Below are 27760 nucleotides of genomic sequence, written 5' to 3'. Positions count from 1 at the left end.
AAGACTGCACAGCACAAGGCAGGCCACGTCCAGGGGGCTGGTCTTGCTGTGATCAGGGTCGGGGAGGCACTGGCCAGGAGGCTGTGAAGCCAGACACCAGGACTGGATGTTCCCTTCCTGGGATCCCTCCAGGGACCTTCTGCTTGGTCCAACTTGGCCTCTGGGCCACTCCTTTGTCTTTGTACCCCTCCCCCAATCTGCTCTGCCTCCCAGCGTTGGGTGGGGGGGGGGGAGGGGAGGGAGGGGGAGCAGAGTCTGTACTTGCCCGAGTCCCGCATGATTGATAGAAGGAGCTGATGGAGTCCAGAAGCACCTACGACCGTAAGTGGGGCAGGGGTCCTTCCAACCCCACAGTGCTGTCCTGCCTGGCTCAGTGACCAGTGCCCCTGGCTCGAGTTTGTGGGTTGGCGAGGGCAGGCATGTCTCAGGATCAGTTCAGTTCAGTTCAGTCGCTCAGTCGTGTCCGACTCTTTGCGACCCCATGAATCGCAGCAGGCCAGGCCTCCCTGTCCATCACCAACTCCCGGAGTTCACTCAAACTCAAGTCCATCGAGTAGGTGATGCCATACAGCACGTCTCAGGATAAATGAATCTAAAAGATAAAGCTCGAGAACTTCTTGCTGGGGTGTCTGCGCGACAGGCGGTGCACAAGTCAGGGGGCGGCCCTCGTCCAAGGGACACTTGCAGCCAGGAGTTGGTGGGGCGCAGCGGGGGAGGGGGGGACGCCTCTTTCCAGTCCCGGTCCGGAGACCTTCGGCACAGCCGCGAGCTGTGACCAGTGTGACGGGAGTCCGGCGCTGGGTGGGTAGGCACGAAGAACGCGCGAACTGCGCGCGAGGAGCTCTGGGGTGGGCGCCGGGGGCTGCGCGGCGCGCGAGGACGTCCGGGGTGGGCGCCGGGGGCGGGGTGGAGGCACGGGGAGTAGCCAGCCCTGGGCGACCAGGGGCGCGTGACCAGGGGGCGGCGACTGGGTGGGCTGAGTAGGGGTTGCGTTCCGAATTGCCGCGGGTCGTGCGCGCGGGACTTCTGAGCCCGCTGGGTTCGGACCTTGGGTGAGACTGTGGCGGGGCGTGTCGGAGACCTTGCAGTGTGTCCCGGCAACGCGTGGCGGGGCAGGGCCAGGCGCGTCCCTCCCCCCAGCCTAGCGGAAGCGAGCGGCCGCGGGGCATTGTGGGCACTGTGGTCCTCCGCCCCTAGCCCGGAGGCCGCGAGCGAGCAGGTACTGGGGCTGCGTGGTCCGGGAAGGTTGTGAAGGTGCGGGCCGGGCTGCAGGGAGCGCGCGCGGGTCACACGCTCCCAATGCCGGAGTGCGCGCAGGCCGGGCTTTGGGGCTCGGGGAAAGCATCAGGTGCAGGAGCTGCGGGTGCTGGGGTGGGCGCGGGGACACGAGCTGGGGGCTCCTGGTCCCGGGATGGGGTTGGGCGCGGGGGCGCCGGAGATGAGTGCGGGGGCAGTGAGTCCCACGTGCCGCCTCGCCCCACGTGCCGCCTCGCCCCACGTGGCAACCCCGGCGCATTCTCCGAGCCTGGCTCCGGGCAAGAGGGGGAGCCGGGCTGCATGTCTGGTCTCCAGCCAAGCCTTTGTCGTTTCCTGCGTCTGGAGTCTGTAGGTGTGAACATCTTCCCCTTGGAGCAGCTCCTGACGCGGTTGGAGCCGGGTGCTGGAGAGTGTCCAGGGCCGTGGGACACTCTGCACCTCTCCGGAAGGCACGCTTTCCCCCCACCTGTGCTAGAGAGCCTCGGGAGTGACCGTCACACGTGTGTTCATGGGATTCCTCGCCCCCCGGGTGTCCGGGCCGCAGGTCTCAGAAGGCCAGCGGGAATCTGGAAGCAGTTGTCTTCCAGCCCACCCAGAGGTGCAGGTGCCATAGTCCTTGGAGCTCCCTGTTGGGCCCCCTTCCCCACTAGCCCATACCGAATCAGCAGAACTGCCTCCCCTTGCGGGTTTGGGAGCCAGGTGTCCAGGCCCGCGGGGTTCGGCTGGGCAGCCCACCCAGCGGCCTTTGCTGGACTGCAAGAACTGGCGCTGCCAGGATGCTTACTTTCAGAGGGGGCATTGATGGGTTTAATGACCCCAAGTTACAGCTATCTGTGCTAGGCAGAGATGACCAGCGTGTCCAGGGGGTTTTCAACTTGTGGGTTTGATGTCCACAGTAGGGATGCCCAGATGGTTTTCCTTTTTACTCTTTGGAATACAAACTGTCATGTGATCTGGAGGGCACAAGGCTTTTCTCTGTTCAGTGAGCACATGGCAGCCTGAGACAGTGGTGGCTCTCCTGAAGCGCCAGATGAGAGCCATGGTGTTTGGTTTGTCTTGGTCTTGGGTCTCCAGCCTTCCCAGGTGCTGGGAGCACAGAACTGGAGGGCGCAGATGGGAGCACGGGTCGTCAGAAGGGGCCTTCCAGGATGATGGTCAGGACCTTCTCCTGAAGGTCCTCATCTTGCCTGCGGCTTGCCAAGGTGCCGGGCAGTGCTTCCTTCAGCGGCCCACCTGCCTCCTTGCCCTGAGCTCGGGCACCTCGCTTGCCCAGGGTGCCCTGTTTATGTGGCCGTCAGTATATGACGGGTCCCTCCGGCTCTCCTTCCTGGGCCTGAGTGTTTGGAAGAGGACTTTAATCTTAGCCATGGCAGTGCCCTCATGTGAGTCGAATAAATGAACAGGGTGGGTAATCCTTGAGGCCCCCAAGGCCGCCAGGAACACAGGCAGTGCCCGGCCCCCCAGGGAGAGCCCAGCTATGCGTCCACTCTTTCTTCTGCACCCCTGGGTCCTATGCTCTGGTGTGGCCGCCTGTGCTCCCTGGATGGGCACAAGCCCTCCCTGTGACCCTGCAGTCCAGCTGTGGGCGCATGCGCTGGCTGCCCTCCGCCTGCTTTGGAATCTTTGGGAAGTACGTGGGGTGGTGCATGGGGGGACACGTGTTCCAAAATGGGCCCGGCCTCCTGGCCACTCCAGTGCAAATCAGTGCCATCGCTTATGGCCCCGGGTGGTGGTCTCACAGCGGCCAGGACACCAGCCCCTCGAGCCTAGCACTCTGTCTTCGGTGAGGCCTGTGATGAGTGACAGGTCAGCCTGCCTCGAGGCCCCCTCCCACAGCTCTGCAAGGCCTCTTACATGGGGTGTAAGAGGTGCTGGCGCAGGACAGGCCAGGACTGTGACCCCCACCCCCCCCCAAAGTTGGAGGAGGGCCTCGTGTGGGTGGGAGGGGCAGATCTTTAAGTGACACTCAGGAGAAAACATAAAGCAGAAATGAAAGTGACCATTTCTGAAGGGAACCCCACAGGGTCCGGGACCTTCTGAGCTTTCCAGGTCTTCACTGTTGCTTCTGCTCCCCTGGCGTGGGGCGGGATGGGGGTGTGGGGGGTGGGCGGGGCTGGGCTCCAGGGTCACTGGGCTGTCCACCAGGCCGTAGATGTTTCTTAGGACAGGCGGCTGCCTTTGTCTGGGGTGGGCGTCTTGGCTCGTCCTTGGAGAGTGGGTCCCTGACACCAGGGCACAGAAAAACACAGAGGCAGCCTGGGTCCCTCCTTCTGGAGTGGTCAGTGGACCTCCCTGACCTCCCCAGCACCCTAGTCCAGATGAGAAGGCTGCTTTCTTTCTGCCACCCCAGGGAGGAGCAGGCCTGAGGTTGTGCCTGTGTCGTCTGGAGCAGAAGTTGGTGCAGAGGCAGGTAAATGGGAAGGAGACCCACCAACCAGTAGGCTGCAGCCCAGAGGAACGAGGCGCAGGTGAGCCTGGGCCCTCCTCATCCTGTGGTCCACGGGCTGAGGAACCCAGGCTTCTCTCACTGGCTGGGGGAGGAAGGTGAGGGACTCCAGCAGCGAGCTCAGCTTCCCCAGATTGCAGGGATGGGGTGGCCTGGAGGGGAGCAGCTGGTGGGACACTCCCAGAGCCCCCATGTAAACCCCGAGGGTCTGCAGACCTGCCCCCCACCCCCTCACCAGCTCCCTGGCCATCACAGGGTGTGGACTCTTGCAGATCTGTGCTGCTGGGGAGGGCAGTGGTCCACCACTCTGTTGTGACCCTGAGAACTCTTGGGACCCTTAGGGCTGGGCGCCGGGGTGTCTGAGCGCTGGGGGTTGTGGTGCTGGCCTCAGATACTGGGGGTGGAGCTGTCATCAGCTCCTGTTGTTTGGGATTGCGGGGGAGGAAGGGGTAGGGGGGGCGTGTCAGGGAGCAGAGTCCTTCTGCCTCAGACCTACTGACAGCCTCTCACTCTCCTGGGACTCTCAGAAGCACCGCCTCAGGCTTCAGAAGCTGTGGGAGTCCAGGAAGTAGAAATGAAGAAGCTGGTGTGCTCTGGAGTCTGAGATTTCTGCCCTGGGAATCAGAATTCGGGGGCACCAGGTAGGGAATCTCTGTCAACTCTGGAGACAACACCTTTCAGAACAGGGACCCCTGAGCCCCTGGGGACAGGGAGCGTGGGGACTCCTGAACTCTTGAGCCTGTGGGGGCTGGGAGCATGGTGGCCTGTAGGACCCTGCTCCTGGGGACCCTAGGGACAGAGAGTGTGGGAACCCACTCCTGGGGGCCCTGTGTTTTGTAAGTTCTTGGCTGTTTACCCCATGCTGGGTGCTCAGCTGACTGAGGGTCTCCGTTTTCCTGGCACTCAGGCAGCAGTGGCCCAGGAGTCATGAGTGGGCTTGAGGGGAGTCCTGGGGCTGGAGTGGGGGCCGTGTGTGCCCGCCTTAAACAGAGTCTTTCTGCTGGAGCCACTTGGCCTGTGTGCTCTCCGGGAAGCCACATCTCCCAGGGGTTTCTGGCCCCCCTTCTTGGCTGGTGTTTCACTTAGTTCTTGAGAAGGCTGGGACCAGGTCCTAGGACCCAGTAACCCCCCGGGCCGCTGCTGCCTTCCTTGTAGCCTCACAAATAAACCCACCAACCTCGGCTTCTCCAGGGGGTTACTGCTGTGACACCCCTGCCCCGTTTTCCTCACGGAAATGAACGAGAGAGGAAGGAAGAACTTGCTCATCAGACCATAGCTCCCTTGCTGAGCGTGGCCCAGGCCTGCCCAGGGAGGTGGGAGGGGTCTTATGCTGCCCCCATCATGGACCTCTGTGCTGTTCCCCGGATGTGTCCCTGGCCTCCCGGAGGGGCTGTGTGCCCAGCAGGGCCTCTTCCTACCCCTTTCCTCTTGGCTGTCTCAGGACTGCTCCTCTGCTGTGCCTGGCACATGGACATGCCTGGTGATGTGACACTGAGACTCCAGCCACAAGAGCAGTCATCAGACCTTGCGGTGGGAGGTCCGGCAGAGGGGTCGTGTCTGCCTTGGACCTCTGGGGCAGGGCACAGGGGTCCTGCCTGCCCACTGGCCCACAGTAGGCGGCACTATGAGCGCGTGACTGGACCCTGGGGTCCCTGGGGACCTGTATCTTAAATTGCATTTACTTTCGGTTATTTAGCATTTATGGGCCCCACGTGGTTCCTGCCACTCTATGGATCTAAGGCCCTGGAGCCCTCAGAGGTGGTGACACCCTAGCTTGGGTGGGCCTGGCGTCTGGATGGTCACAAGCTCCAGGTTGAGGGCATAGGGCTGGGGCTGGGGGCCCCTTCCTCTGTGTGATGTGAGTTCTGGTTGAATGACTTGTGTGGTGGGGAGCCCGTCACCGCAGAGTTTTTGGGGGAGGCGGCTGCAGTTGTCTGCTGAGCCACCCTGACTCTAGCTTCCCCTTCAGGTGCGATGTCCCGTCCATTTCCTGGCAGCATGGCGCTCTCTGTCCCAGAGGTGGAGAAGCAGATGCCAGCAGAGCCCCAGCCCGGCCATGAGCAGCAGTCCTGGTGGTGCCTGGTGTTCTTCCTCTGCTTCTACGGCTTCATGGCCCAGATGCGGCCTGGGGAGAGCTTCATCACGCCTTACCTCCTGGGCCCCGACAAGAACTTCACGCAGACTCAGGCACGTTGGGCGCGCATGCGGGTGGGACGGGCCAGAGCACGGGGGCTGCATGGCTGCAGGCGCTGGCAGCCACCAGTCCCTGTGGGGTGGTGGCAGGTCTGGTGGAGGGGTTGTGCCCGCCGTGGGCCTCTGGGGCAGAGCCCAGGGGCCTCATCTGCCTGCCCACCCATCTGTGGAGCCCTTGCTTCCAGTAGAGGCCTGTTTGCGGAGAGGAATTACAGAAGGAATTTGCCTTTTGCTTAGCAACAAGGACAAAGGATCTCATTGGAACCCGACTAATAAGCTTATACCCCATGGGAGTCTTGCGTCAGAGTAAAAGCAGCAGCAGGCAATGTCCCTGCTGGTTTCCGTCTCCATAAAATAAATCAAGAGGACTCAGAGTCCGTTGGTCGATGGAGCACATGGTCAGGGTCTGTTCACCACCCCTCCTCGTCTTTCCTTAGGACCACCTGCCACCCCAGAGCCTCACCCTAACCCGGTCTGTTCCCTGCAGGGTGACCTTGGCCTCCACACCCCCTGCCACTGGTGCTGGACCCCACTGGGTCCCACGGGGATTTCCCGCTTGATTTCTTCAGGGAGCTCCTGCCTCTCCCTGGTCCAGGGCTTGGCCCCCACCCCTCAGTGACCCCAGAATTAAGCCATATGGAATCGCCATGCATACGAGCCTGCCCCCTCAAAGTAGCCCTCTTGGGAAACAGACACACCCGTGTGCCCTGGCGTCATGCCTGGGCTCAAAGCCATGTGTGTGTGAGGGCTCCAACCCCACGGCCAGAGGGGTGACTTCCCAGGTGAGTCTGGGGTGGGGGGCCTTGCCTCCTTCCAGCACTGGGTATGGCATGTCCCCCATTCACTGACTGGCTGGTTCCCTGGACGCCACTCTGTTCTGCAAGGGCCTGTCGTCCACTGCCAAGATGACTTAGGAGTGAGCCCCGTGGGACGCTCCATTAAAATAACTACAAGGAAAATCGCTATAGTAAACTCCCACTTGCCTGCCCTCTCAGGTCACAAGTTAGCGCTTAAGTAGTAGGTTCCAGAAATTAAGCTGCCCACCAGGCCTTGGATGTGACCCGAGATCGGCAGAGGCCTGTTTGGGGACAGCCCGGTGGGTCTGTGGCCACAGTCACTTCTCCCACATAGATACAGGCTGATACTACCCAGGGACTCAAACCACCAAGAACCCCCTCCCCCGCCTTGCTCCAAGGGTCTCTGAGGTCTCCAGCTCATCCCATCCCCCAGGGGAAACGCTGCTGCAGTCGCTTCCACCCTCTGCAGCGCAAGACCGGGCCCTGACTCCATTTCATCAGCACCCACAAAGTGGTGTTGAGTTTGTGCCCATCTGATAGACGAAGGGCTTGCTGCCGGGCTTGGATTTCCTTGATTTCTGTTGCAGCGTCTCATGTTCCTGGCTGTCCCCAAGCCTGGCCTTGCCAGCTTCCCCCTCTGCGGGCGTCTGCCTTCCTGTGCCTGGTGGGCTTCTGGCACTGGGAGGCCCGGTGTCTCCTGTCCACCAGCTTCCTCCCCACTTGCCACGTCCTCTGGGCCGCAGTTTCACTGTGAACTCAGCCCCATTCTTCCCGGTTTGTGCTGAGTGTTGCCTGCACACACATCTGGTACCCCCCGCCCCCGCCCTGGCTGCCCTTTGGTTCATGAAGCACTTCCTGGCGGGTATGAGGTTTGTTTTGCACCTTGGAGCCTGTGACTCCTCTGCTCCTGAGCTGCCTGGGTTGGGTCCTGCAGCACCCCCCCTACCTCCACGATGACCCCGGCCCAGGACGTTTTACACAGTAGTCCTTGCTGGCCCGTGGCTGACCCTGCCTGTCACTGGTGTGACAGCCCCTGTCCTGCCCTTGCTTCCTGCACCCCTCTGGGTGCAGCCAGGTGTAGGCTGTTGACGCCACTCCTCTTGGAATTCTGGTCACCTATGGCCTGGCCCTGCCCTGCACCCCTTGTCCCATGGTCCTCAGAGCCCATGGCATCCTGTCCTTGTCCTGCCTGCCATGGCGCCCCGGCTAAGCCTCCTGTTGGCTGCCCGGATCCTGGTGTGGGCATGGCTTCCTTGTCCTGCCTGTCAGTCTGGATCTAAGCCTGTCCACACCGAGGTGCTGGGAACATGGCCCAGCAACACTGGGTGGGCCAGGATGAGGCGGCCCTCATGCCACCTGCCACAGGGACTCCATGGGTGCCGTGCTCCCCGCAGTTCCCAAATACAACATGGGTCTGCCCCCTGGCCTGCGTGCCTGCCCAGCTGGAGAACGCGGATCCAGGGCCTGGGCAGCAGCGAGGGGACAAGGAAGAACGGCTGGCCTCCTGCGGTTCTGACCCCAAGGCCCCGCAGCTGTGCAAGCTGCCTGCCAAGAGGGCTCGACCACTAATAGGGGTTGTTTGATGTTCCCGGAATTTTCCATAAACAAGGCTCTGACCCTGTAGCCAGTCCCCATGGCTCTGGGACCAGCACTGGTTTTTCAGCACCCCTGAGAACAGATTTGCACCAAGACTGTCTTGGACTGTCCCAGAGTTCTAGTGCTCAGTATTGGGTGGCTTCCAGCGGATGGGGAGCCCTGGAGGCAGTGAGTGTGTGGCCAGCTTGGGGTCCCGAGCATAGACTGAGAAGCAGTGCCGAGGCCTAGCCAGTTAGGCTGTAAGTTCTGGGTGGACAGACATGATGGCTGCAGAAAACCATGGGTGAGCCTCCAGGAAGCGGTGGGCTCAGCTGGGCCCCGCATGCTGACCTGGGCTCAGCTCTGGGCCCTTGGTGCATCTGTGAAGTGGGCCTTGGTGTTAGCAGGTGGTCAGGCGCAGTCAGGGTTAGCGCCCTGAGCTGGGTGGGAACCAAGGGAGGCCAAAGCCTCTGAGAGCCCAACAAGGCCAGAGGCTCACCTGTTGTTGCCCCTGGCTGGTCTGAGCCATGGCTAGGCCCTGGGAGGGTCAGTTGCGGTCAGATGGAACTCCTGGGAGGGTCATTTGGGGTCATATGAGGCCCCTGGGAGGGTCAGGTGGGGTCATTTGGATTCCTGTAGGAGACCACCTGCTAAACATCCAGCTGGGCCTCGGGAAAGGCTCTGAGCACAGGCTCCCTCCTGTGTGCATCCCCCAGGAAAGGGCGGTGGGGCCAAAGACTTGGGTCTCTCAAAAGCTGGGACCTCTTCCTAGGGGGCAGGCCCAGGGTGCCCCTTCCTGGGCAATGGGAAGACATCTGGCTCGCATCCCAAGGGGGTCTGTGGCTGTGGCCTTGCCCTGCGTGCCCAGGAGGGAGTGTCCTGCTGGGTCGGCCCTGTCTGAGTGGAGAGCTGAATGGCCAAGGCCATGGACAGCTCCCTTGGTGAAGCTGGGAGTCCTGGCTCCCATGGAGGCAGCTCCTAGTCCTGCCTGACAGGTGGGGGTGAGGGCCCAGCTTTGCTCTCCTGCATGGCTGGTGCAAGGGTGGCTGTAGCGTCCCCTGTGCCCTGGGACCGAGTGAGACCAGCCCGCTGAAGGCCTTCCTCAGCTGCTGGCAAGAGTGTAGATTAGTCACAGCTCTGTTTTCTATATTGTTAGATTTAAGGTGAAATCCTATCATGTTATTTCATTAGAGACAAGACTGGATCACCGTGGCTTAGCATGTAGTTACTGATTATTTTCAGCACACTTACCAGCGCTCTGCAGGTGTCAATACCAAACTGCTTCCTGAGGAGCACGCCCTTGGGGATGGGATCAGAGTGGAACACGTTTGGGGGTCTGGTTGTGCGTCTCTCTGTTTCCTCGGATGCCCTGGACAGCCCTAAGTGCTGCACCTGTTTGAAGGACAGTACTCGTCACGTAGTCCTGATGGGGCACTGTGATAAAGGGGCACAGAAGACGGGGTGACTTGGGGGTGCATGGGGTCCATGTGGGGCTTGCAGGTGCTAGGCCCAGCCCAGCAGACGTGACAGCAAGGACCGTGCTCTGGGGCTGGGGGTCATGCATGTGCCGTCCCACAGGTCACCAACGAGATCACGCCGGTGCTGTCCTACTCATACCTGGTCGTGCTGGTGCCCATCTTCTTGCTGACCGACTACCTCTGCTACAAGCCGGTGCTGCTGCTGCAAGGCCTGAGCTACGTGTCTGTGTGGCTCCTGCTGCTGTTTGGCTCGACCGTGCTGCACATGCAGTTCATGGAGTTCTTCTTCAGCATCACCATGGCTGCCCGCATTGCCTACTCCTCCTACATCTTCTCGCTGGTGCCCCCTGCCCGCTACCAGCGCATGGCCAGCTACTCGCGGGCCTCAGTGCTGCTGGGCGTCTTCACCAGCTCGGTGCTGGGCCAGCTGCTGGTCACCGTAGGCAGGGTCGCCTTCTCCACGCTCAACTACATCTCGCTGGCCTTCCTCACCTTCAGCCTGGTGCTGGCGCTCTTCCTGAAGCGCCCCAAGCGCAGCCTCTTCTTCAACCGCGGAGTCCCCGGACCTGCCGGGGCCGCGCCCTCTGAGCTGGACCAGATGAACCCGGGCCAGGCGAAGGCCGCGGGCGCGAAGCCGGGCTGGCTGCCGGCCGCCTGGCGGGACTCGACGTTCGTGCGCGTGCCGGGAGAGCTGGGCCGCGCGGTGCGGCTGCCGCAGCTGCGCCTCTGGTCTCTCTGGTGGGTCTTCAACTCCGCCGGCTACTACCTGATCGTCTACTACGTGCACATCCTGTGGAACGTGGTTCACCCCACCACGGACACCACCAGGGTCTACAACGGCGCGGCGGACGCTGCCTCCACGCTGCTAGGTACGCCCCGCCCCCTGGGGCGGCGACCCTGACCACCCGGATGGCCGTGACGCGACTTGTCTCCCCAGGTGCCCTCACCTCCTTCGCCGCGGGCTTCGTGAAGATCCGCTGGGCGCTGTGGGCCAGGCTGGTCATCGCGGTGGTGACGGTGCTGCAGGCGGGGCTGGTGTTCCTCATGTACAAGACTGACGACATTTGGTTGTGCTACGCGGCCTTCGTGCTCTTCCGCGGCTCCTACCAGTTCCTGGTGCCCATCGCCACGTGAGTCGGGCTGGGGCTGGCAGGTGGCCTGAGAAACTGGAAGTGGCAGGGGGAGGAGTGGTGGGTGGCTGGAGGGCCATGGACGGTATGTAGCAGAAGGCCTCCTTCCAGAAGGTTCCATGGGGAGCAGCAGGGTATGTACTGCTCATGTTGGAGCGTGAGCCCCAAGTGCCTTTAGCCAGGAGCCGCCTTGCCCACAGCATGCCCTGTCCAAGCTGCCAGGACCCTAAGGCTGGGCGAGGAGTCTGGCCTGTGTGGGTGTCCCCTCTGCGCCCCCCATGAGCCTCTGGTGTCCACACAGACTGGACCTCTGAAGTCCTGCCTCCCGGCCCTGAGGTCCTGTCATGGGTGACTCTGAGGCCACTCCCGCCCTCTCCCGCTTCTGGGCAGAGCGGCTCACAGCAGCAACTGGGTGACCCAGCTGGCCTTCTGCCCAAAGGAGACCTTCCCTGATGCCCGTGGTTCCTCACACCCCTGGCGACGCTCCTGCAACTGCCCGGGGATGTCCCAAGAGCTTCCTGCCGACCCACTGTGGCTTCCAGAACCTTCCCCGGCCACGTCCTGCTGGGTCTGGCTCCTGACCCCTCAGTGCACCCTCTGAACCAGACCTCTCCCACCGTGTGTTCACCCCAGACACACGTTTTCACACCACGCATGTGACACACAACACATACTCAACATCCATACCCAGCAGGTGGCCTGTCATTGTCCCCAGCAGTTTGCCTCCAGTTCCCCTCTGCGCCCCGTCTCCCCAGGGACACCTCGTCCTGACGTGGACCGTCCACTCTGGTCACACCCATGTGAGAACATGTGCCCCCACCTTGGGTTGAACTTGGATGGTGTCCTCAGACTCCTGCCCCTCTGCCGCCCGCCCCCCTGCCCACGGCATGGTGGCCTGGCTCCCCTGCACCGCCTCATAGTCCCCCTGCGCGTCAGACCCGTGCTTGCCCTGGTCTGTGGGAGGAAGCCTGGATCAGACTTGGTCCTTTCCTTTCCTAGGCCAGTGCTGCCCAGGCGCCAAGACCACACCCTGGCCCTGCTGGCACGGTTTATGCTCCGCCGCCCTCCTGCCCCTGTGGCCATGGCTGCCTTCCCCAACTGCCTTATGGACGTGGCCCCGGGCCTGGCCTCCCACACGAGCGGGACGCTGCATCCTCCCATCCTGACCTGCTCTCAGCCCGTAAGCGCCCCACCTCTCCTGCCGCCGCCAGCATTGTGGAGAGGGCGCCAGGGCCCATGGTGTCTTCCCCTCACTTCTCTCAGGACACCTCGTGTCTCGTGTGTCAATTGTAAAAGCCATGGGTGTTTGTAGCAGAAAGATCAAATACGATGCAGAAAGGGTCAAATATGAGACAGGCCCCCCCTCAGGCCCCGTGGCTGACATGTGGGTGTCAGGCTGCCGGGGTCATCGCTCCCCCACCTCATAAGTCTGAGGCTCTGTGTCCAGAGGGCATTGTTTTTGGTCTTCCTGGTGACAAGGCCACCGTCTCCAGTATCTCCCTGAGACGAGTAGCTCAGAAGCCTCACCCTCTCACCTACATTTTTCTTCTGAAGTTCTGATAATGGCCTCAGGTGGTTCTGGAAGTGGGCCAGCCAGGTCAGAGTTCACGAAAGGAAAGGGTTTAAGAGATGCTGCGGACACAGCTCGGCAGGCGCACAGCCTGCATGGCGGGCGGAGGGTGGCTTGTGGGCCAGCGGCCCCTCCTGCTGTCCTGGCCAGTTCACACCCATGAGTTTCCCGCTGGGATCTCCTATTCCCCGGTCGTCTGCAGCCCACGTGTGGGTGTGGTGGTGGGGCCTTTCACAGAGTGTGTAACCATGTTACCGTTGGCTTTAATCCCACTCGTGGAGCTCTGGCAGCAGCATCTCCCCCAGTTGCACAGGTGGCGTCTTGTTCTGCCTGTACCCGTGGGACCTGGCTGGGCTCCTGTTTGCCAGGAGTTAATCTATCGCTTGAGTTACTGTGCGCCTGCCCACCCTGGCACTTCATGTACGTCTTGTCGTCCCAACCCTCCCGCACCCCCAGCAGAAGCTCCCCAGCCTTTGTCATTCTGTGTAAGGCTTCTTGGCTATTTTTGTTCACTCATTCTTCGGAACTTGAGAACGTTTCCTGTCTAGTTTCTTTTAAGGCACTTTGGGGCTTTTAATTGAAAGTGTGTTCAAATGGTAATTTCTGTGCAGAGCGCTGGAAGCACTGAGCATATTAATTCCTCTTGCTTCTTTATTTGTTTTATGGGTCTTTTTCTAATTTACTGACTCATTTAACAGCAAAGCACTTTAAATCCGGAATTTTCCTCGTGCCCGTCTGTGCCTGTGGTTGTGTTAACACCCTGCTTTCAGGGGGACGGTTTTCTGAGAGCCCTGTAATGATGACAACTTATTTTGTCCCAGGGTTTCCAGGAGGCTTTGTCTCCTAGGGCTTCCTTCTGCGCCTGGCTCTGCACTCCTTTTATGGGTCATGAAGGGAGGATGTACAGCTCAGAGCACAGGCCCAGGGCGGTGGGCAGCCCAGGCGCTGCGTGGGCCTCATGGTCTCCCTGCAAGCCCTGCAGCCTCGGTGGACCTGCGGCTGTTCTGGCTGCCTGAGGGCACTGCCACCTAGCTGCGTCTTCTGCATCTCTGGGCGCGTCTCACCCCGGCCATCTGACCTCGGCCCGCTTCCCTGTGAAGTTTTCAGATCGCGGCTTCTCTTTCTCAAGAGCTCCGTGCCCTGGTCTTCGGCATCAACACGTTCCTCGCCACTGTTCTCAAGACCGTCATCACCCTCATCGTCTCCGACAAGCGGGGCCTGGGCCTCCCGGTCCACTCTCAGGTAAGCTCCGCTTTCGGGCTCACTTCCTGGCGGAGGGAAGCCTCAGGGTGGGTTGGAGGAGAAGTCCTGGCCAGGCCTCCTGGTGCCCGCCCGGCCAGCAGTGCCACCCCTCCCGGGACCCAGACCATAGACACGCTGCAGGCAGGGGCATGTCTAGCCAGACTCTCTGGACTGAGTGGGAACAGGGAGGGAAGGCTCAGAGGGCAGGGAGGCCGAGGGCCACAATCTGGCTGCCTGGTGCCAACCTGTGCAGCTCTCTTGCAGGGCTCAGGTTGGGGCTGCGAATGCTGCCCACATTGGGCAGTGCAGCGGGCATGTGCAGTCAAGTCCAGTGAGACCTCTGGGGTCTCCGAGGCCAGCCTGGGTACCGGTCACTTCTGCAGGAGCTCTCGGGGCCCTGGGTATCCCCTACACTGGCTGATGTCCCGGGAAGGCTGGAGGCATGGTCCTGAGCATTTCCTGTGCCCTCCGACAGGCCTTCCTGCAATGGGTCCTGCTCCTGGGACAGCTCTCTGTGGGGGCAGATGAGAGCGGAGCTCCAGGGTTTATTGACCTTGGTGCCTGTCAGCCCCTTTCCCGACCCCTCCCTCTATCCAGTCCTCTGTCTCCTGAGAAGAACGTGAGACCTGGGACACACTCAGGCTGGACTCCCGGTGCCTCAGCCAGGGCAGGACCTCTGAGTGAGCTGGAACTAGCCAGAGAATGGGCCTGTGGAGGGTTGTCACTGGGCTCCTTGGTGCAGCCTCCACCTGCTGGGAACTGGGCCTCCCTGGGGTGTGGCGGCTCCATGAAGTCCAGCCCTCTGTCCAAGGGTGCCGGGTCAGCCTTGCCCTGGTGACTCCCTTGCCAGAGCTGACCAGGGAGAAAGTTCCAAGCACAAGAGACCCTCATGTTCAGAAGAGGGATTTTTGGCTGGGGTTCGGAAAGGACATCAGGGCCTGTGGCTGTTTGTGTCCACCCGAGCAGGCAGGTCTCGGCCCTGCCTCCCCAGGAGGGTCCCCCAGGCTGAACACTGGGGACTGTGGCTGAGCAGGGTGGCTGAGTTGGACTCAGGCCCATGGGGCGTGTGTGACTGCCTACGGCTGGGCGGGAGGGGCAGTCCAGAGGCACCAGACCTCTGTCCGGAGGTGGTGGGTTGGGCCCTCCTTCACTGGGACCCGCTGGTGAGGCCTCCCCTCTGGAGCGGCAGCCTCTGCAGGGAGCACCATTGCTTCCTGGCTTGACTGTGGGCCTTGCTGGTAACCGTCCACCTGGCCTGGGAGGGGCCTCCACACCCAGGGGTGTTCCCCCTCCCTGGAGCGCCGGTCATCCCGGCTCTGGGCGGTGGGGCTTCTCAGGGGCTCCAGGCTGGGGCAGGGCTGGACTTCAGCCCAGCCCCACCACGTGGCACTTTATGGCCTTGCCAGGTCAAGCTGACATCATATCGATTTTTGTTCAGCTGCTTTAATTTCCTGGTTAAAAGGGAGCTCTACAGGCTTGCTTGTAATTAGAAATTACGGATCCTGGTAATTTCCGGCAGGAAATTCATCCGGCAGGAGAGTCATCCCTGCTCCTCTCACTGCTTCCGCATGCAGTGCACTAGGGGCCCATCCCTACGTCATGGGTAGTGAGAGTGGGGGTGGGGAACGGAGCTGGTGGTGAGAACCAGCCCAGAGCATGTGGGGAGCTGGCCTGGGGGGCTGGCTTTTGAGTTAAACGGTATTTCTGGGTCACCACACACTCACGGGGTAACAGGTAATGCAGAGACTCATACCCAGCCTCCCCACTGGCCACATCCTACAGTTCTGGGGTGCAGGCACTAGGGGGATGTGGACCCCACAGTTGAGATGGGAGCGTGCCTGCCCATCCCCTGCAGCCACGCCGGGCCCCACTCCGCCTCCTCCCTAACCCCAGCAGCCCTGGTTTTGCCCCCATTTCTGTAGTGTTGTCATCTTGAGAGTGCCTTTAGGTGGAACCCTATGAGTCAGGATTGACTTTTAACCACTTATTCCAGCTCCTAGAGACACATAGCTACTCCCGTTGGGTCCTGTGCTGTGTGGGTTCCCTGGTGACTGGACCCAGGCTCTTACCTGCTTACTGCCAGGAGCCCCAGCTTGGTCCAGTTGGGGGCTGCTCTAAACATTGGTGTATAGCTTTCTGTGTGACCCTGGATTTCCGTTTTTCTGGATAAATGCCCTGAAGTGCAGTCATTGAGTCCTGGGGTGGCTGCCAGACTGTTCTGCACCATTTTTTAATTCTCACCAGCCATGCCTGAGGAGGCCGGTTTCTCCACATTCTCACCAGCCTTTGATAGGGCCACCATTTGTTTAGCCATTCTGAATGGTGTGGAGAGCTGATCCCTGTGGTTTTTAATTTGCATTTCCCTGATGGCTATGATGGGCTTCCCTGATGGCTCAGACAGTAAAGAATCTGCCTGTAATGCAGGAGACCTGGCTTCGATCCCTGGATCAGGAAGATCCACTGGAGAAGGGAATGGCTACCTACTCCAGTATTCTTGCCTGGAAAATTCCTTGGACTGAGGAGGGCGGCTACAGACCATGGGGTCGCCAACAGTCCGACACCACTGAGCATGCACACACTCGTCCCCTGATGGCCGTGACGCTTCTCTTCTTCCGTGCAGCTGCATGCTCCTGGGTGAAGAGTGTCTTTCTGCCCATTTCCTGGTCGGGGCCTTTGTCTTTTTAATCTTGAGTTTGAGCATGTCTGTTATTCTAGATACCAGTCCTTTGTCGGACATGTGCTTTGCAGGCATCTCCCAGTCCATAGCAGACCATCTTGTCTTCTTAATAGGTCTATTTGCAGAGTAAAAGTTTTTAATTTTGATGAGGTCTGATTCATTCCTTTGTCCTTTTGTGGATTTAGTTTTGGTGTTACATAAAATAATTCTGGGCTTCCCAGGTGGCACTAGTGGTAAAGAACCCACCTGCCAATGCGGGAGACATAAGAGATGTGGGTTCGAATCCTGGGTCGGAAAGATCCCCTGGAGAAGCAAATGGCAATCCACTCCAGTATTCTTGCCTGGAGAACCCCATGGACTGAGGGTCCATGGTGTTGTAGCCACGCTTTCCGGGAAACAAACTCACTCAGAAGGACAATGCAGATAGTGGAGTGCAGTTTATTACACCGGCGGGCCCAAGGCAGAGTCTCCTCTTAGCCAAGGACCCCGACCAGCATTTGTGAAAATCTTTTATACCCCATGTGTACGTGTCTGAACCCACCACCCCAAATTCCTTGAGACTTACATAAACCAAGGGAAATACAATCCCAATAACCCCATCATTCACATGCTCATGTGCTCAGTCAAACAATTAGCCAATAATCAATAAACCCAAGGTTACACTCTGATAGATACACAAAAATTTATGGCCTGTCTGGAGGAAGGGGTGATTAGTGTATGTCTTCTCTTAGGTGATGAGTAACCTAGATACGATCTTCAAGGCTCCCCTGTCTGGAGGGGGTCTTATCCTTCTGGTGTTGTTTTCATAGGCACTAACCACAGAGTTCAGAGTCCATTGGGAAGGTGGCCAAGCATGATCAGCATGAACAGGCCTAAGATGGAGTCCAGGCCCTATGAATTCCTTCTTCAATAGGGTCACAGAGTCAGACAGGACTGTAGTGACTTAGCACAGAGCACATAGTAGCTCTGCCTGGTTCTGGGTCCCAAAGATTTGCCCCAGCTTCTTATTAAAGTTTTGTAGTTCGATACCTAAGTCTGTGACCTGTTTTGAGTTAACTTTTGTGTAAGGTGTGACATTAATGTTGTTCCATTCCTTTTGTCTGTGGATGTCTAGTTGCTCCAGCACCGTTTGTTGAAAGACTGAATTGCTTTTTCACCACTTGTGTGAACTTGCTTCTGGGTTCTCTGTTCTGTTGGGCTGGGTGCCCACCCTTCCTCCACCACCACACTGTCCTGCTTGTGTAGCTATGTGGTAAGTTTTAAAAGTGGGCACCCTGATTCCTCCAACTTTGAAAATTTTTTCAGAATTGTTTTAGCTATTAGAGTTTCTTTGCCTTTCTCTCTACATTTTCGAGTAATCTTGTCTGTATCTACAAAAACTTTTGTTGTGATTTTGCTAGGAATTGCATTAAGCTTGTTTATCAGTGTTGGGAGAATAGATATCTTTTAGTCTCTTGAGTCTTCAACCTGTGAACATGGTATGTCTCTCCGTTTACTTGGATCTTCTTTGATTTCTTTCAGCATTTTGTAGTTTTTGACATGCATGCAAGCACTGTGGTGCTGTGCATGTTTTCTTAGGGTTATTCCTAGGTGTTTCAGTGTTTTGTGAGCAATTGTTATGTGATATTTTTAGTTTTGGTGTCTGCATTAATCTGCAAGGACTGCCATAACAAAATATCACAGACTGGGCAGTTTGTGCAACAGCAATCTATTCTCTAACAATCTGGAGGCTGGAAGTGTGAGATCAAAGTGTTTGCAGGCTTGGTTCCTCCCAAGGCCCCTCTCCTCACTTGGTCTTTCTTCTGTGTGCACTCCTGGTACCTCTGTCTCTTGTAAGGACAGCAGTCATACTGGATCAGAGTTCTACCCTCATAACCTCATTTAACCTTAATCACTCCTGAAAGGTCTTACCTCCACATACAGTCATACTGGGGGTTAGGGCTTCAACAATGAATTTTGAAGGGAGACAGTTCAGTCTATAACAGTGTCGTGTTCATTGCTAGTTCAAGAAAGAAAAAAAAGAAGGTGAAGTCACTCAGTTGTGTCCGACTCTTGGAGACCCCATGGACTGTAGCCTGCTAGGCTCCTTCATCTGTCCATGGGTTTTTCCAGGCAAGAGTACTGGAGTGGGTTGCCATTTCCTTCACCAGGGGATTTTCCCGACCCAGGGATTGAACTCAGGTCTCCCACATTGTAGACAGTCGCTTTTACTGTCTGAGCCACCAGGGAAGTCATGCAGACCTCATTTTATTGTACTTCACTATACCATGCTTTGAAGATACTGACATTTTTACAGGTTGAAGATTTGTGGCAACCCTGCATTGTTAGATGGCAGTTAGCATTTTTTAGCAATAAAATATTTTTATTAAGGTATGTACATTTTCTTTTTAGACATAATGCTATTAAACACTTAATAGACTATAGTATAGTGTAAACATAATTTTTATGTGTACTGGGAAACCAAAAAATTTGTGTGAGTTGCTTTATTGCAATATTTATTGGGGTGGTCTGGAACTGAGCAATATCTCTGAGGTCTGCCTGTATAAGAAACACATTGACTTGTGTGTGTTAATCTTGTGTGATCTTGTTGAGGTCACTTATTTGTTCTGGGAGGTCTTTTCTTACATGTTTTTAATTTACTTTCTTGTCTTATTGCGCTGGCTAGAACTTTTGTTTTAACTGTTTCCTTTGTTTTACTTCCTTTGGATTTATTTTGCTCATCTTTTTCTAGGTTCTTGAGATGGAAGCTTAGATTAATGATTTGAGACTTCTTTTCTAATATTTGCATTTATTGATATACATTTCCCTCTGAGCCTGCTTTAGCTACATCCTACAGATTTTGATATGTTGTATCTTCATTTTCTTTCATTTCTATGTATTTTTGTCTCTTTTCATACTTTCTCTTTGACCTATGATTATCTCAAAATGTTTTGTTTAGTTTCCAAGTGTTTTGATTGTTTTCCTATCTTTCTGTTATTGCTTTATATTTTTGATTCTATTCTTTTGTAATCAGAGAACACAATCTGCATTATGTCAAGGTTTGTTTTATGGCCCAGGACGTGGTCTTATCTTGTTATATGCTGCATGGACACTTGAAAAGAATGCGAATTCTGCTGTTTGGGGGTGGAGTATTCTATAAATACCAATTACATCCTATTTCTGATGGTGGTATTGTTTTTTTTTCTGTATCCTTATGGATTTTCTGTCTGGCCTGTTGTTGAGAAAGGAATGTTGAAGTTTTCATTTATAATTGTGAATTTGTCTATTTTTTCTTTCAATTCTATCATGTTTTTGCTTCACATTTTTACAGCTATTTTTGTATACACAGGCACGGTGTGTCTTGGTAGACTGAGTCTTTTAACATTATATAATGTCCTTCTCTGCCTGTGGTCATTTTCTTTTCTCCGAAGTCTACTTTACATGATATTCACATAGCCATTCTGCTTTCCTTTAGCTTTTTTCCCCCCAACTTTAATTTATTTATTGGCTGTGCTGGGTCTTCATTGCTGTGCAAGCTTTCTCTAGTTGCGGTACATGGACTTCTCATTGCAGTGGCTTCTCTTGTTGCTGAGCACAGGCTCTAGAGCACGTGGGCTTCAGTAGTTGCATCACATGGGCTCCGTAGTCGCAATTCCTAGGCTCCAGAGCACAGGCTCATCTGTTACGGCACACAGGTTTAGTTGCTCTGTGGCATATGGGATCATCCCAGATCAGGGATTGAACCTATGTCTCCCCCATTGGCAGGTGGATTTTTTTTTTTTTTTTTTTTTTACCACTGAGCCACCAGGGAAGCCTCTGTCTTTTTATTTTTAACCTTCAGATCAGATCAGATCAGTTGCTCAGTCGTGTCCAACTCTTTGCGACCCCATGAATCGCAGCACACCAGGCCTCCCTGTCCATCACCAACTCCCAGAGTTCACTCAGACTCACGTCCATTGAGTCAGTGATGCCATCCAGCCATCTCATCCTCTGTTGTCCCCTTCTCCTCTTGCCCCCACTCCCTCCCAGCATCAGAGTCTTTTCCAATGAGTCAACTCTTCGCATGAGGTGGCCAAAGTACTGGAGTTTTAGCTTTAGCATCAGTCCTTCCAAAGAAATCCCAGGGCTGATCTCCTTCAGAATGGACTGGTTGGATCTCCTTGCAGTGCAAGGGACTCTCAAGAGTCTTCTCCAATACCACAGTTCAAAAGCATCAATTCTTCGGCGCTCAGCCTTCTTCACAGTCCAACTCTCACATCCATACATGACCACAGGAAAAACCATAGCCTTGACTAGACGAACCTTTGTTGGCAAAGTAATGTCTCTGCTTTTGAATATGCTATCTAGGTTGGTCATAACTTTCCTTCCAAGGAGTAAGTGTCTTTTAATTTCATGGCTGCAGTCACCATCTGCAGTGATTTTGGAGCCCAGAAAAATAAAGTCTGACACTGTTTCCACTGTTTCGCCATCTATTTGCCATGAAGTGATGGGACTGGATGCCATGATCTTCGTTTTCTGAATGTTGAGCTTTAAGCCAACTTTTTCACTCTCCACTTTCACTTTCATTAAGAGGCTTTTGAGTTCCTCTTCACTTTCTGCCATAAGGGTGGTGTCATCTGCATATCTGAGGTTATTGATATTTCTCCCGGCAATCTTGATTCCAGTTTGTGTTTCTTCCAGTCCAGCATTTCTCATGATGTACTCTGCATATAAGTTAAATAAACAGGGTGACAATATACAGCCTTGATGTACTCCTTTTCCTATTTGGAACCAGTCTGTTGTTCCATGTCCAGTTCTAACTGTTGCTTCCTGACCTGCATACAAATTTCTCAAGAGGCAGATCAGGTGGTCTGGTATTCCCATCTCTTTCAGAATTTTCCACAGTTTATTGTGATCCACACAGTCAAAGGCCTTGGCATAGTCAATAAAGCAGAAATAGATGTTTTTCTGGAACTCTCTTGCTTTTTCCATGATCCAGCAGATGTTGGCAATTTGATCTCTGGTTCCTCTGCCTTTTCTAAAACCAGCTTGAACATCAGGAAGTTCACGGTTCACGTATTGCTAAAGCCTGGCTTGGAGAATTTTGAGCATTACTTTACTAGCGTGTGAGATGAGTGCAATTGTGCAGTAGTTTGAGCATTCTTTGGCATTGCCTTTCTTTGGGATTGGAATGAAAACTGACCTTTTTAACCTTACTATATTTTTACTTATTTTTAACTTATTTTTTAAATATTTTTAAATATTTTAGTTTAAATATTTTAATATTTTAAAATAATAACTTATTTAATATTTTTACTTATTTTTAACCTTACTATATTGTTATACTTGAGTTTCTTGTAGATAGCATATGGGTGTCATGTTTTTTTAACTCACTCTGCCAGTCTCTTTCTTTGATTGATTTATTTAGACCATTTATATTTAGTGTAATTGTGCTGTCTTAGAACTTCCATCTGTCGTTTCATTTTTATTTTCCTTTTATTCGCTGCCTTTTGTTTCTGTTTCCTTTTCCCCTGCCTTGTCATATGTTATTTACAGATTCTTCAGAACTTCATTTTGGGTTATCTGTTGTATAATTTGAGTGTATCTCTTGTGATAACTTTTTTGATAGTTGCTTTGTGTATTAAATGGCCAGTTGTAGTAAGTATTGAAATCTCACCTCCTTTAAGTCACTTTTCTCTCCACTGTCTATAGTACAAGTGCCTTATTTATTTCCCCTGTATATCATTAGAGCTGCCTAAGATGGGGTTATAAGTTTTACTTCAGCTATCAAACATTTAGGAAACTGGAGAGAAGAAAAGTCTATTTATCCATAATTTTGATCACTGTTGTTTCTCCTTCTTGATGTCACAGGTTTCTGATCATTTACCTTCTGTTTAGAGAACCTTCTTCAGGCATTCTTTCAGGGCAGGTCTGCTGGTGACAAATTGTTCTCAGTTTTTCTTGACCTGAGAGTATCTTGATTTACTTTTCATTTCTGAAGGATGTTTTCAGTGGAATAGGTTTCTGGGTTAACAGTTTTTTTGTTCAGCGTGTGAAAAAATATCATTTCCTTGTGACCTTCTTGGTTTCTGGTGAAAAATCCACTGTCGTTCTAATTATTTTTCCCCTACAATGTCATTTTTTTCTGGCTGCTTTCAAGATTTTCCCTTTTTCTTTGTCTTTAGCTTTCAAAACTTTGATTATGATCTGTGTTGGTCTGATTTGGGGTGGGTGTTTTGTTTGGGGTTCCCCCACACTCGTAAGGGGCTTCCAGGGTGGCTCGGTGGTAGAGCATCTGCATGCCAGTGCAGGAGATGGGAGATGCAAGTGCAGTCCCTGGGTTGGCAAGATGCCCTGCAGGGGGAAATGGCAACTCAAGTATTCTTGCCTGGAAAATTCCATGGACAGAGGAGCCTTGTGGGCTGCAGTCTGTGGGGTCGCAAAGAGTTGGGCATGACTGAGCAACTGGACGTGATACACACGCAGCTTCTTAAATCTGTAGGTTTACCTCCCTTGCCAGAGTTGAGACATTTTCACGGCCATTATTCCCTCCAGTGCTTTTTCAGTTCCATCCTTTTTCTTTCTTCTTGTTTTACTCCCATAATGGTGTTTTGTCCCCTAGAGAATGCGGCTGTGCTCGTTTCCCTGTCTGTTGTGTTGTTTCAATTGGCTCATTTCTATTGTTGCCTCTCCCAGTGCATGGATTCTTTTCCCTGTTCCCTCCATTCTGTTATCAAGACCATGTGTTAAGTTTTTATATTGGTTACTTTCTTCTTTTACTGTAACTTTTCTTCTTTATCTCTTCCATTTCTTTTCTGCAAAGCTTTATCATCTCTTGTCATCTTGGTATCCGTGTCTGTTGGTTGCATTTCATTCATTTAGAGAACTTTTTCTAAGTTTGCTGAGTGACTTTTTTAAGTGAAACCTGTACATTTTGGCCATTATGTTATGAGAGTCTAGATCTTATTTTTTTTTAAATACTTATTTATTTGGCTGCTTTGGGTCTTAGTTGCAGTACTTGGACTTAGTTACTCTGAGGCATGTGGGATCTTAGTGCCCTGACCTGGAATTGAACCTGCGTCCCCTGCATGGCATGGTGGATTCTTAACTACTGGACCACCAGGGAAGTCCCTCTGGATCCTATTTAATCCTTTGTTTTAGTTGGCTTTTCCTGACACCACCCTTGCAGAAGACTAGGAGCTTGTACCTTTTTACAGCCAGGTGGGGTGGGTGTCCAGACTCCCCACTCAGCCCTCCTCACACTGAGGGGTGGGTGCGGGCAAGGATGGGAGTGCCAGCTCCCCACGTGGCCACGTGGTTGGGAGGGCCTGGGTGCCTCGTTACCCTGTGGCCTCCAGTGATCCTGGTGGGGGCAGAGCATTCTTGCCACTGCTGGGTGGGTTGAAAGTCCTGACTCTTCAGTGAGTGGGGGGCACCGCCTGCTAAGAGCGACAGCCCAGGCTTTCTGTGTGGTCTCTGTGGGGGGGAACATTCCAGCTCCCCACCGGGCCCTGACCAGACGGGGGGCGTCACAGCCTGGGTCATGAGGGTGGGGTGGAGTAGAGTGGTTCCCATTCTTCAGTGTCCCGTCCTGCTGGGCCGGTGGTCCCTCTCCTGATCCTTCGTTTGGAGCAGCTTTTGTTAGTGTTGGTTTTTTCCCCATGTGTTTTGGGATTTCTGGTTTGCTGGCTTCTTTTGGTTCCTTTAAGAATACAGGCAGCAGAAAGAAGAAAAAACCCAGGGAACACATTGCCGTGTTGCTCCAAGGTCGAGCTGGTCTGCACATCCAGCTTTCAGTCACCTTCTGAGTGCTCTCTGTGCAGTGTCCAGGGCTTCACTCACACTCAGAGAGAAACCGGCAGGACATGCCAGCCCCAGGTTCCTGGGAGTGAAGTCTCTGATGGTTCACTTCCTGGTTTTGTTTCTGAAAATGAGCTTTCCTAGGAGGGCTGAGTGTGCTGGTGCCGAAGGGGGTCTTAGGGAGCCCCCCTGGGGGAGTGGAGCTCCGGGCAGCTGGCCCACAGATGAGGGAGACACCCTGGACCCCTGCCCCTGGTGATCTGAGATTCAGGTGGGAGGGTCCCCTGTGCTGGGCCCAGGTCCCTGTGCATCACTGCTGGGCAGCTTCACAGGTCACCGGGTTCGGGGCTGCCCAGGCCCCAGGGCTGTGGGGGCTGCGCTGGGCAACCGGATGGTCTGTTCCCCTCCATCAGGCTCCACCCACAGAGGTATGAAGACTTGGCCCCAGAGCCAAGCTCACATTTGCTGTCACACCCAGTGATCAGAATGCCTCAGGCAGGATGCAGAGGCTCAGAACTCCTGGTGTGCCCCTGCTTGGCTGGCCTGTGGAGGCCTGGGTGCCCCGCCCCCTCTCCCCAGGCATTCCTGTGACCTCCCTGTGCCTCTCTGTTCCCCTGTCTGTGGTGCCTGTGTGCCCCTCCCCCTCCCCTAGGTGCTCCCCCGACCTCACCTGCCCCCTCTGTTCCCTGTCCCTGTTCCCCGGGTGCCCCTCCCCCTCCCCCGGGTGCTCCCCCGACCTCACCTGCCCCCTCTGTTCCCTGTCCCTGTTCCCTGGGTGCCCCCTCCTCCAGGTGCTCCCCTGACCTCACCTGCCCCCTCTATCCCCTGTCCCTGTTCCCTGGGTGCCCCTCCCCCTCCCTCAGTGCTTCCCTGACCTCACCTGCGCCTCTCTGTTCCCTGTCCCTGTTCCCTGGGTGCCCCCTCCCCCAGGTGCTCCCCCGACCTCACCTGCCCCCTCTGTTCCCTGTCCCTGTTCCCCGGGTGCCCCTCCTCCTCCCCTAGGTGCTCCCCGACTTCACCTGCCCCCTCTGTTCCCTGGGTGCCCCTCCCCCTCCCCCAGGTGCTCCCCTGACCTCACCTGCCCCCTCTGTTCCCTGTCCCTGTTCCCTGCGTGCCCCTCCCCCTCCCCCACTGCTCCCCTGACCTCACCTGCACCTCTGTTCCCTGCGTGCCCCTCCCCCTCCCCCACTGCTCCCCTGACCTCACCTGCACCTCTCTGTTCCCTGGGTGCCCCTCCCCCTCCCCCACTGCTCCCCTGACCTCACCTGCACCTCTCTGTTCCCTGGGTGCCCCTCCCCCTCCCCCACTGCTCCCCTGACCTCACCTGCACCTCTCTGTTCCCTGGGTGCCCCTCCCCCAGGTGCTCCCCTGACCTCACCTGCCCCCTCTGTTCCCTGTCCCTGTTCCCTGGGTGCCCCTCCCCCTCCCCCACTGCTCCCCTGACCTCACCTGCACCTCTCTGTTCCATGGGTGCCCCTCCCCCTCCCCCACTGCTCCCCTGACCTCACCTGCACCTCTCTGTTCCCTGGGTGCCCCTCCCCCAGGTGCTCCCCTGACCTCACCTGCCCCCTCTGTTCCCTGTCCCTGTTCCCTGGGTGCCCCTCCCCCTCCCCCACTGCTCCCCTGACCTCACCTGCACCTCTCTGTTCCATGGGTGCCCCTCCCCCTCCCCCACTGCTCCCCTGACCTCACCTGCACCTCTCTGTTCCATGGGTGCCCCTCCCCCTCCCCCACTGCTCCCCTGACCTCACCTGCACCTCTCTGTTCCATGGGTGCCCCTCCCCCTCCCCCACTGCTCCCCTGACCTCACCTGCACCTCTCTGTTCCAGTTCCTTGTCTACTTCGTGTACTTCCTGGTGCTCTTCGCCGCCTACTTCCTTGCTGCCGTGCTGGTGGGCCTGCGCCACTTCCAACAGAGCCGCCACCAGCCCCTGCCGGCGGCCCAAGAGCTGATGAGTCCCATGCAAGAGAAGGCCACGCAGGACGGAGCCCAGCTCCCAGCCCTGGAGGATGGTGTGTTTGCTGTGGGGGAGCTGAGCCCACAGTCTGAGGCCAAGGCCTGACCTCAGCTGACTGGCTGTCCCGCCTGGTGGGCAGTCAAATTCCTGACACTGCAGGCAGCAAGCCAGACCTGAACCTCAGAGCTCGCTGAGTTCTCTGTGTCAGCAGCCAGGTCTCTGGCATCATGTCCACATCGTCACCCTGTGGCAGCTGTGACTGAGGCCCTGGTGGTCTGTCCTTGGGACCCACGGTCCGTGGGCCAGTGGCCTCCACGAGGGGTCCTTGACTTGCTTTATGGCACCCAGAGCATGGCACCCCTCAGCCCTGCCTCATGCCCTGGCTGTGACCCCCAGCCTGCAGGGCACCCTGGCCACTGGGGGCTGCTTTGCTGTCCCTGCCTACTCTGGGCCACTGGTGGGGTCCAGGTGCCCACCCAGCCTCCCTGCTTTCTCCTCCTTGGGAGGCAGGTCCCACTTGTCCCAGGGAGTCAGCAAAGTGGTCCCAGATGCCAGTCTAGGGGACCCAGCCCCCACGGGATATTCTGGGCTGTAGGGGCCATGTTTCTGGGCCGTGGCTAAACTGGGACATTTGCAGTTGTCCTGGTGATTTTGTTTTCAATGATGCTCTGTACCTTTTTTAAAAAATGGACATAAGTGCAAATCCTTGTCCAGCTTATTTCTGGGGGAGAAGCAGGGCACTGGAGGGGTGGTTCTGTCCAGTGGAAGGGCCTCAGTTCCAGACTTCACCCCAGACCCTCTCCTTCCTTTGCTCAGAGCTGGGTTGATGCTGTCCCCCTCCTGGGAGCTGCTCACGCACCCGCCCCACGGGGACTTGCCTGTGCCACCCTGAGCACTGCCCTGGTGCTTGAGAGCCAGCCATACATCCTCTGAGATGTGATGCCCAGACACGTGATATGGACATGCAACCCACGTGAGGGGGCACCTGACTCCATGTGTCCACCAGGCCAATGGAGGGGCCCAGCCCTGCCCCTAGCCACAGGCAAGGACCCGACCCTGACCTGAGCTGATCCCAGCTCCTCCTGTGGCCTCTGGCCTTTATCCAAGGTCCACAGAAAAGGCCAGTGCTCCAACTTCAGAGCAGGATGCCTGCTGGGGACAGGGCTTCCAGAACTGGCTGCCCCTGGGGTCCCCGAGGTTGACTTGGGTGAGCGGGCCATCTCAGGGCACCCTGAGGGTTGAGGAAGAGGCTGGACTTCTGGTAAGTCACAGCCAACAGGTCATTCAGGGCAGGTGGTCCCCTAGTGGGTCCGCGGGAGACGCCATAGCTTTCCCTGGACCCTGCCGGGAAGAGGCAGCAGCGAGCACCGGTTCTGCCATCCTCGGGGAACCAGCGGGGCTTCAGGGAAGAGGGCTCGCCTCTGCTACTGACCCAGGCGGCAGGGCTCTGCTCTAGGCCCCCACGACCTGCTCCTGGACCCCAGGAGCGCCCCCCGGTGTGGCTGGCCCAGTGGCCTGGTCCTCCTGCTCCCCCTGCAGCCTCCCACAGGCGCTGGCCCCCTGCTCGGCCTCTGCCACCCCCAGTCCTGAGCTCCTATTCAGGGCAGTGTGCACGCCCCTCAGAGGTCAGATGCCTGCAGCAGCTGTGGGACACGGCTGGGTCAGGAGCCCAGGGCACA

General features: G+C 56.2%; 1 protein-coding gene across 13 annotated transcripts; it reads left to right on the top strand.

The window, feature by feature from the left end:
• The first annotated feature begins 285 nt into the window (after positions 1-285).
• Positions 286-26784, top strand: SLC19A1 (solute carrier family 19 member 1). 13 transcript variants are annotated; one of them, XM_027547867.1, is made up of 9 exons: positions 299-321; positions 3608-3725; positions 4231-4344; positions 5701-5890; positions 9847-10615; positions 10684-10876; positions 11876-12056; positions 13547-13688; positions 25953-26784. In XM_027547867.1, the coding sequence occupies exons 4-9, from the start codon at positions 5702-5704 to the stop codon at positions 26171-26173; spliced, it is 1695 nt and encodes a 564-aa protein (XP_027403668.1). In that variant the 5' UTR covers positions 299-321; positions 3608-3725; positions 4231-4344; position 5701; the 3' UTR covers positions 26174-26784. The 13 variants fall into 13 exon arrangements, with proteins under 13 accessions (XP_027403688.1, XP_027403741.1, XP_027403668.1 ...); XM_027547895.1 differs by lacking the exon at positions 299-321 and adding an exon at positions 1135-1219 and having other exon boundaries at positions 5673-5890; XM_027547912.1 differs by lacking the exon at positions 299-321 and adding an exon at positions 1137-1219 and having other exon boundaries at positions 3608-3667; positions 5673-5890.
• Positions 26785-27760: the final 976 nt, after the last annotated feature.

The sequence above is a fragment of the Bos indicus x Bos taurus genome, chromosome 1 (assembly GCF_003369695.1).
Source record: "Bos indicus x Bos taurus breed Angus x Brahman F1 hybrid chromosome 1, Bos_hybrid_MaternalHap_v2.0, whole genome shotgun sequence".
NCBI lineage: Eukaryota > Metazoa > Chordata > Mammalia > Artiodactyla > Bovidae > Bos > Bos indicus x Bos taurus.
Note: the sequence above shows the minus strand (reverse complement) of the source record. Positions and strands in the feature narration are given on the sequence as shown.

What these genes read in the sequence shown, in the direction of transcription:
- SLC19A1 (XM_027547887.1), top strand. Translation starts at nt 297, where the DNA reads ATGGAGTCCAGAAGCACCTACGACC. An exon ending in CGCTGCCTCCACGCTGCTAG is followed by an intron (nt 10,616 to 10,683) that starts GTACGCCCCGCC and finishes TTGTCTCCCCAG; the next exon opens with GTGCCCTCACCTCCTTCGCC. An exon ending in TCCTGACCTGCTCTCAGCCC is followed by an intron (nt 12,057 to 13,267) that starts GTAAGCGCCCCA and finishes ATTTTGTCCCAG; the next exon opens with GGTTTCCAGGAGGCTTTGTC.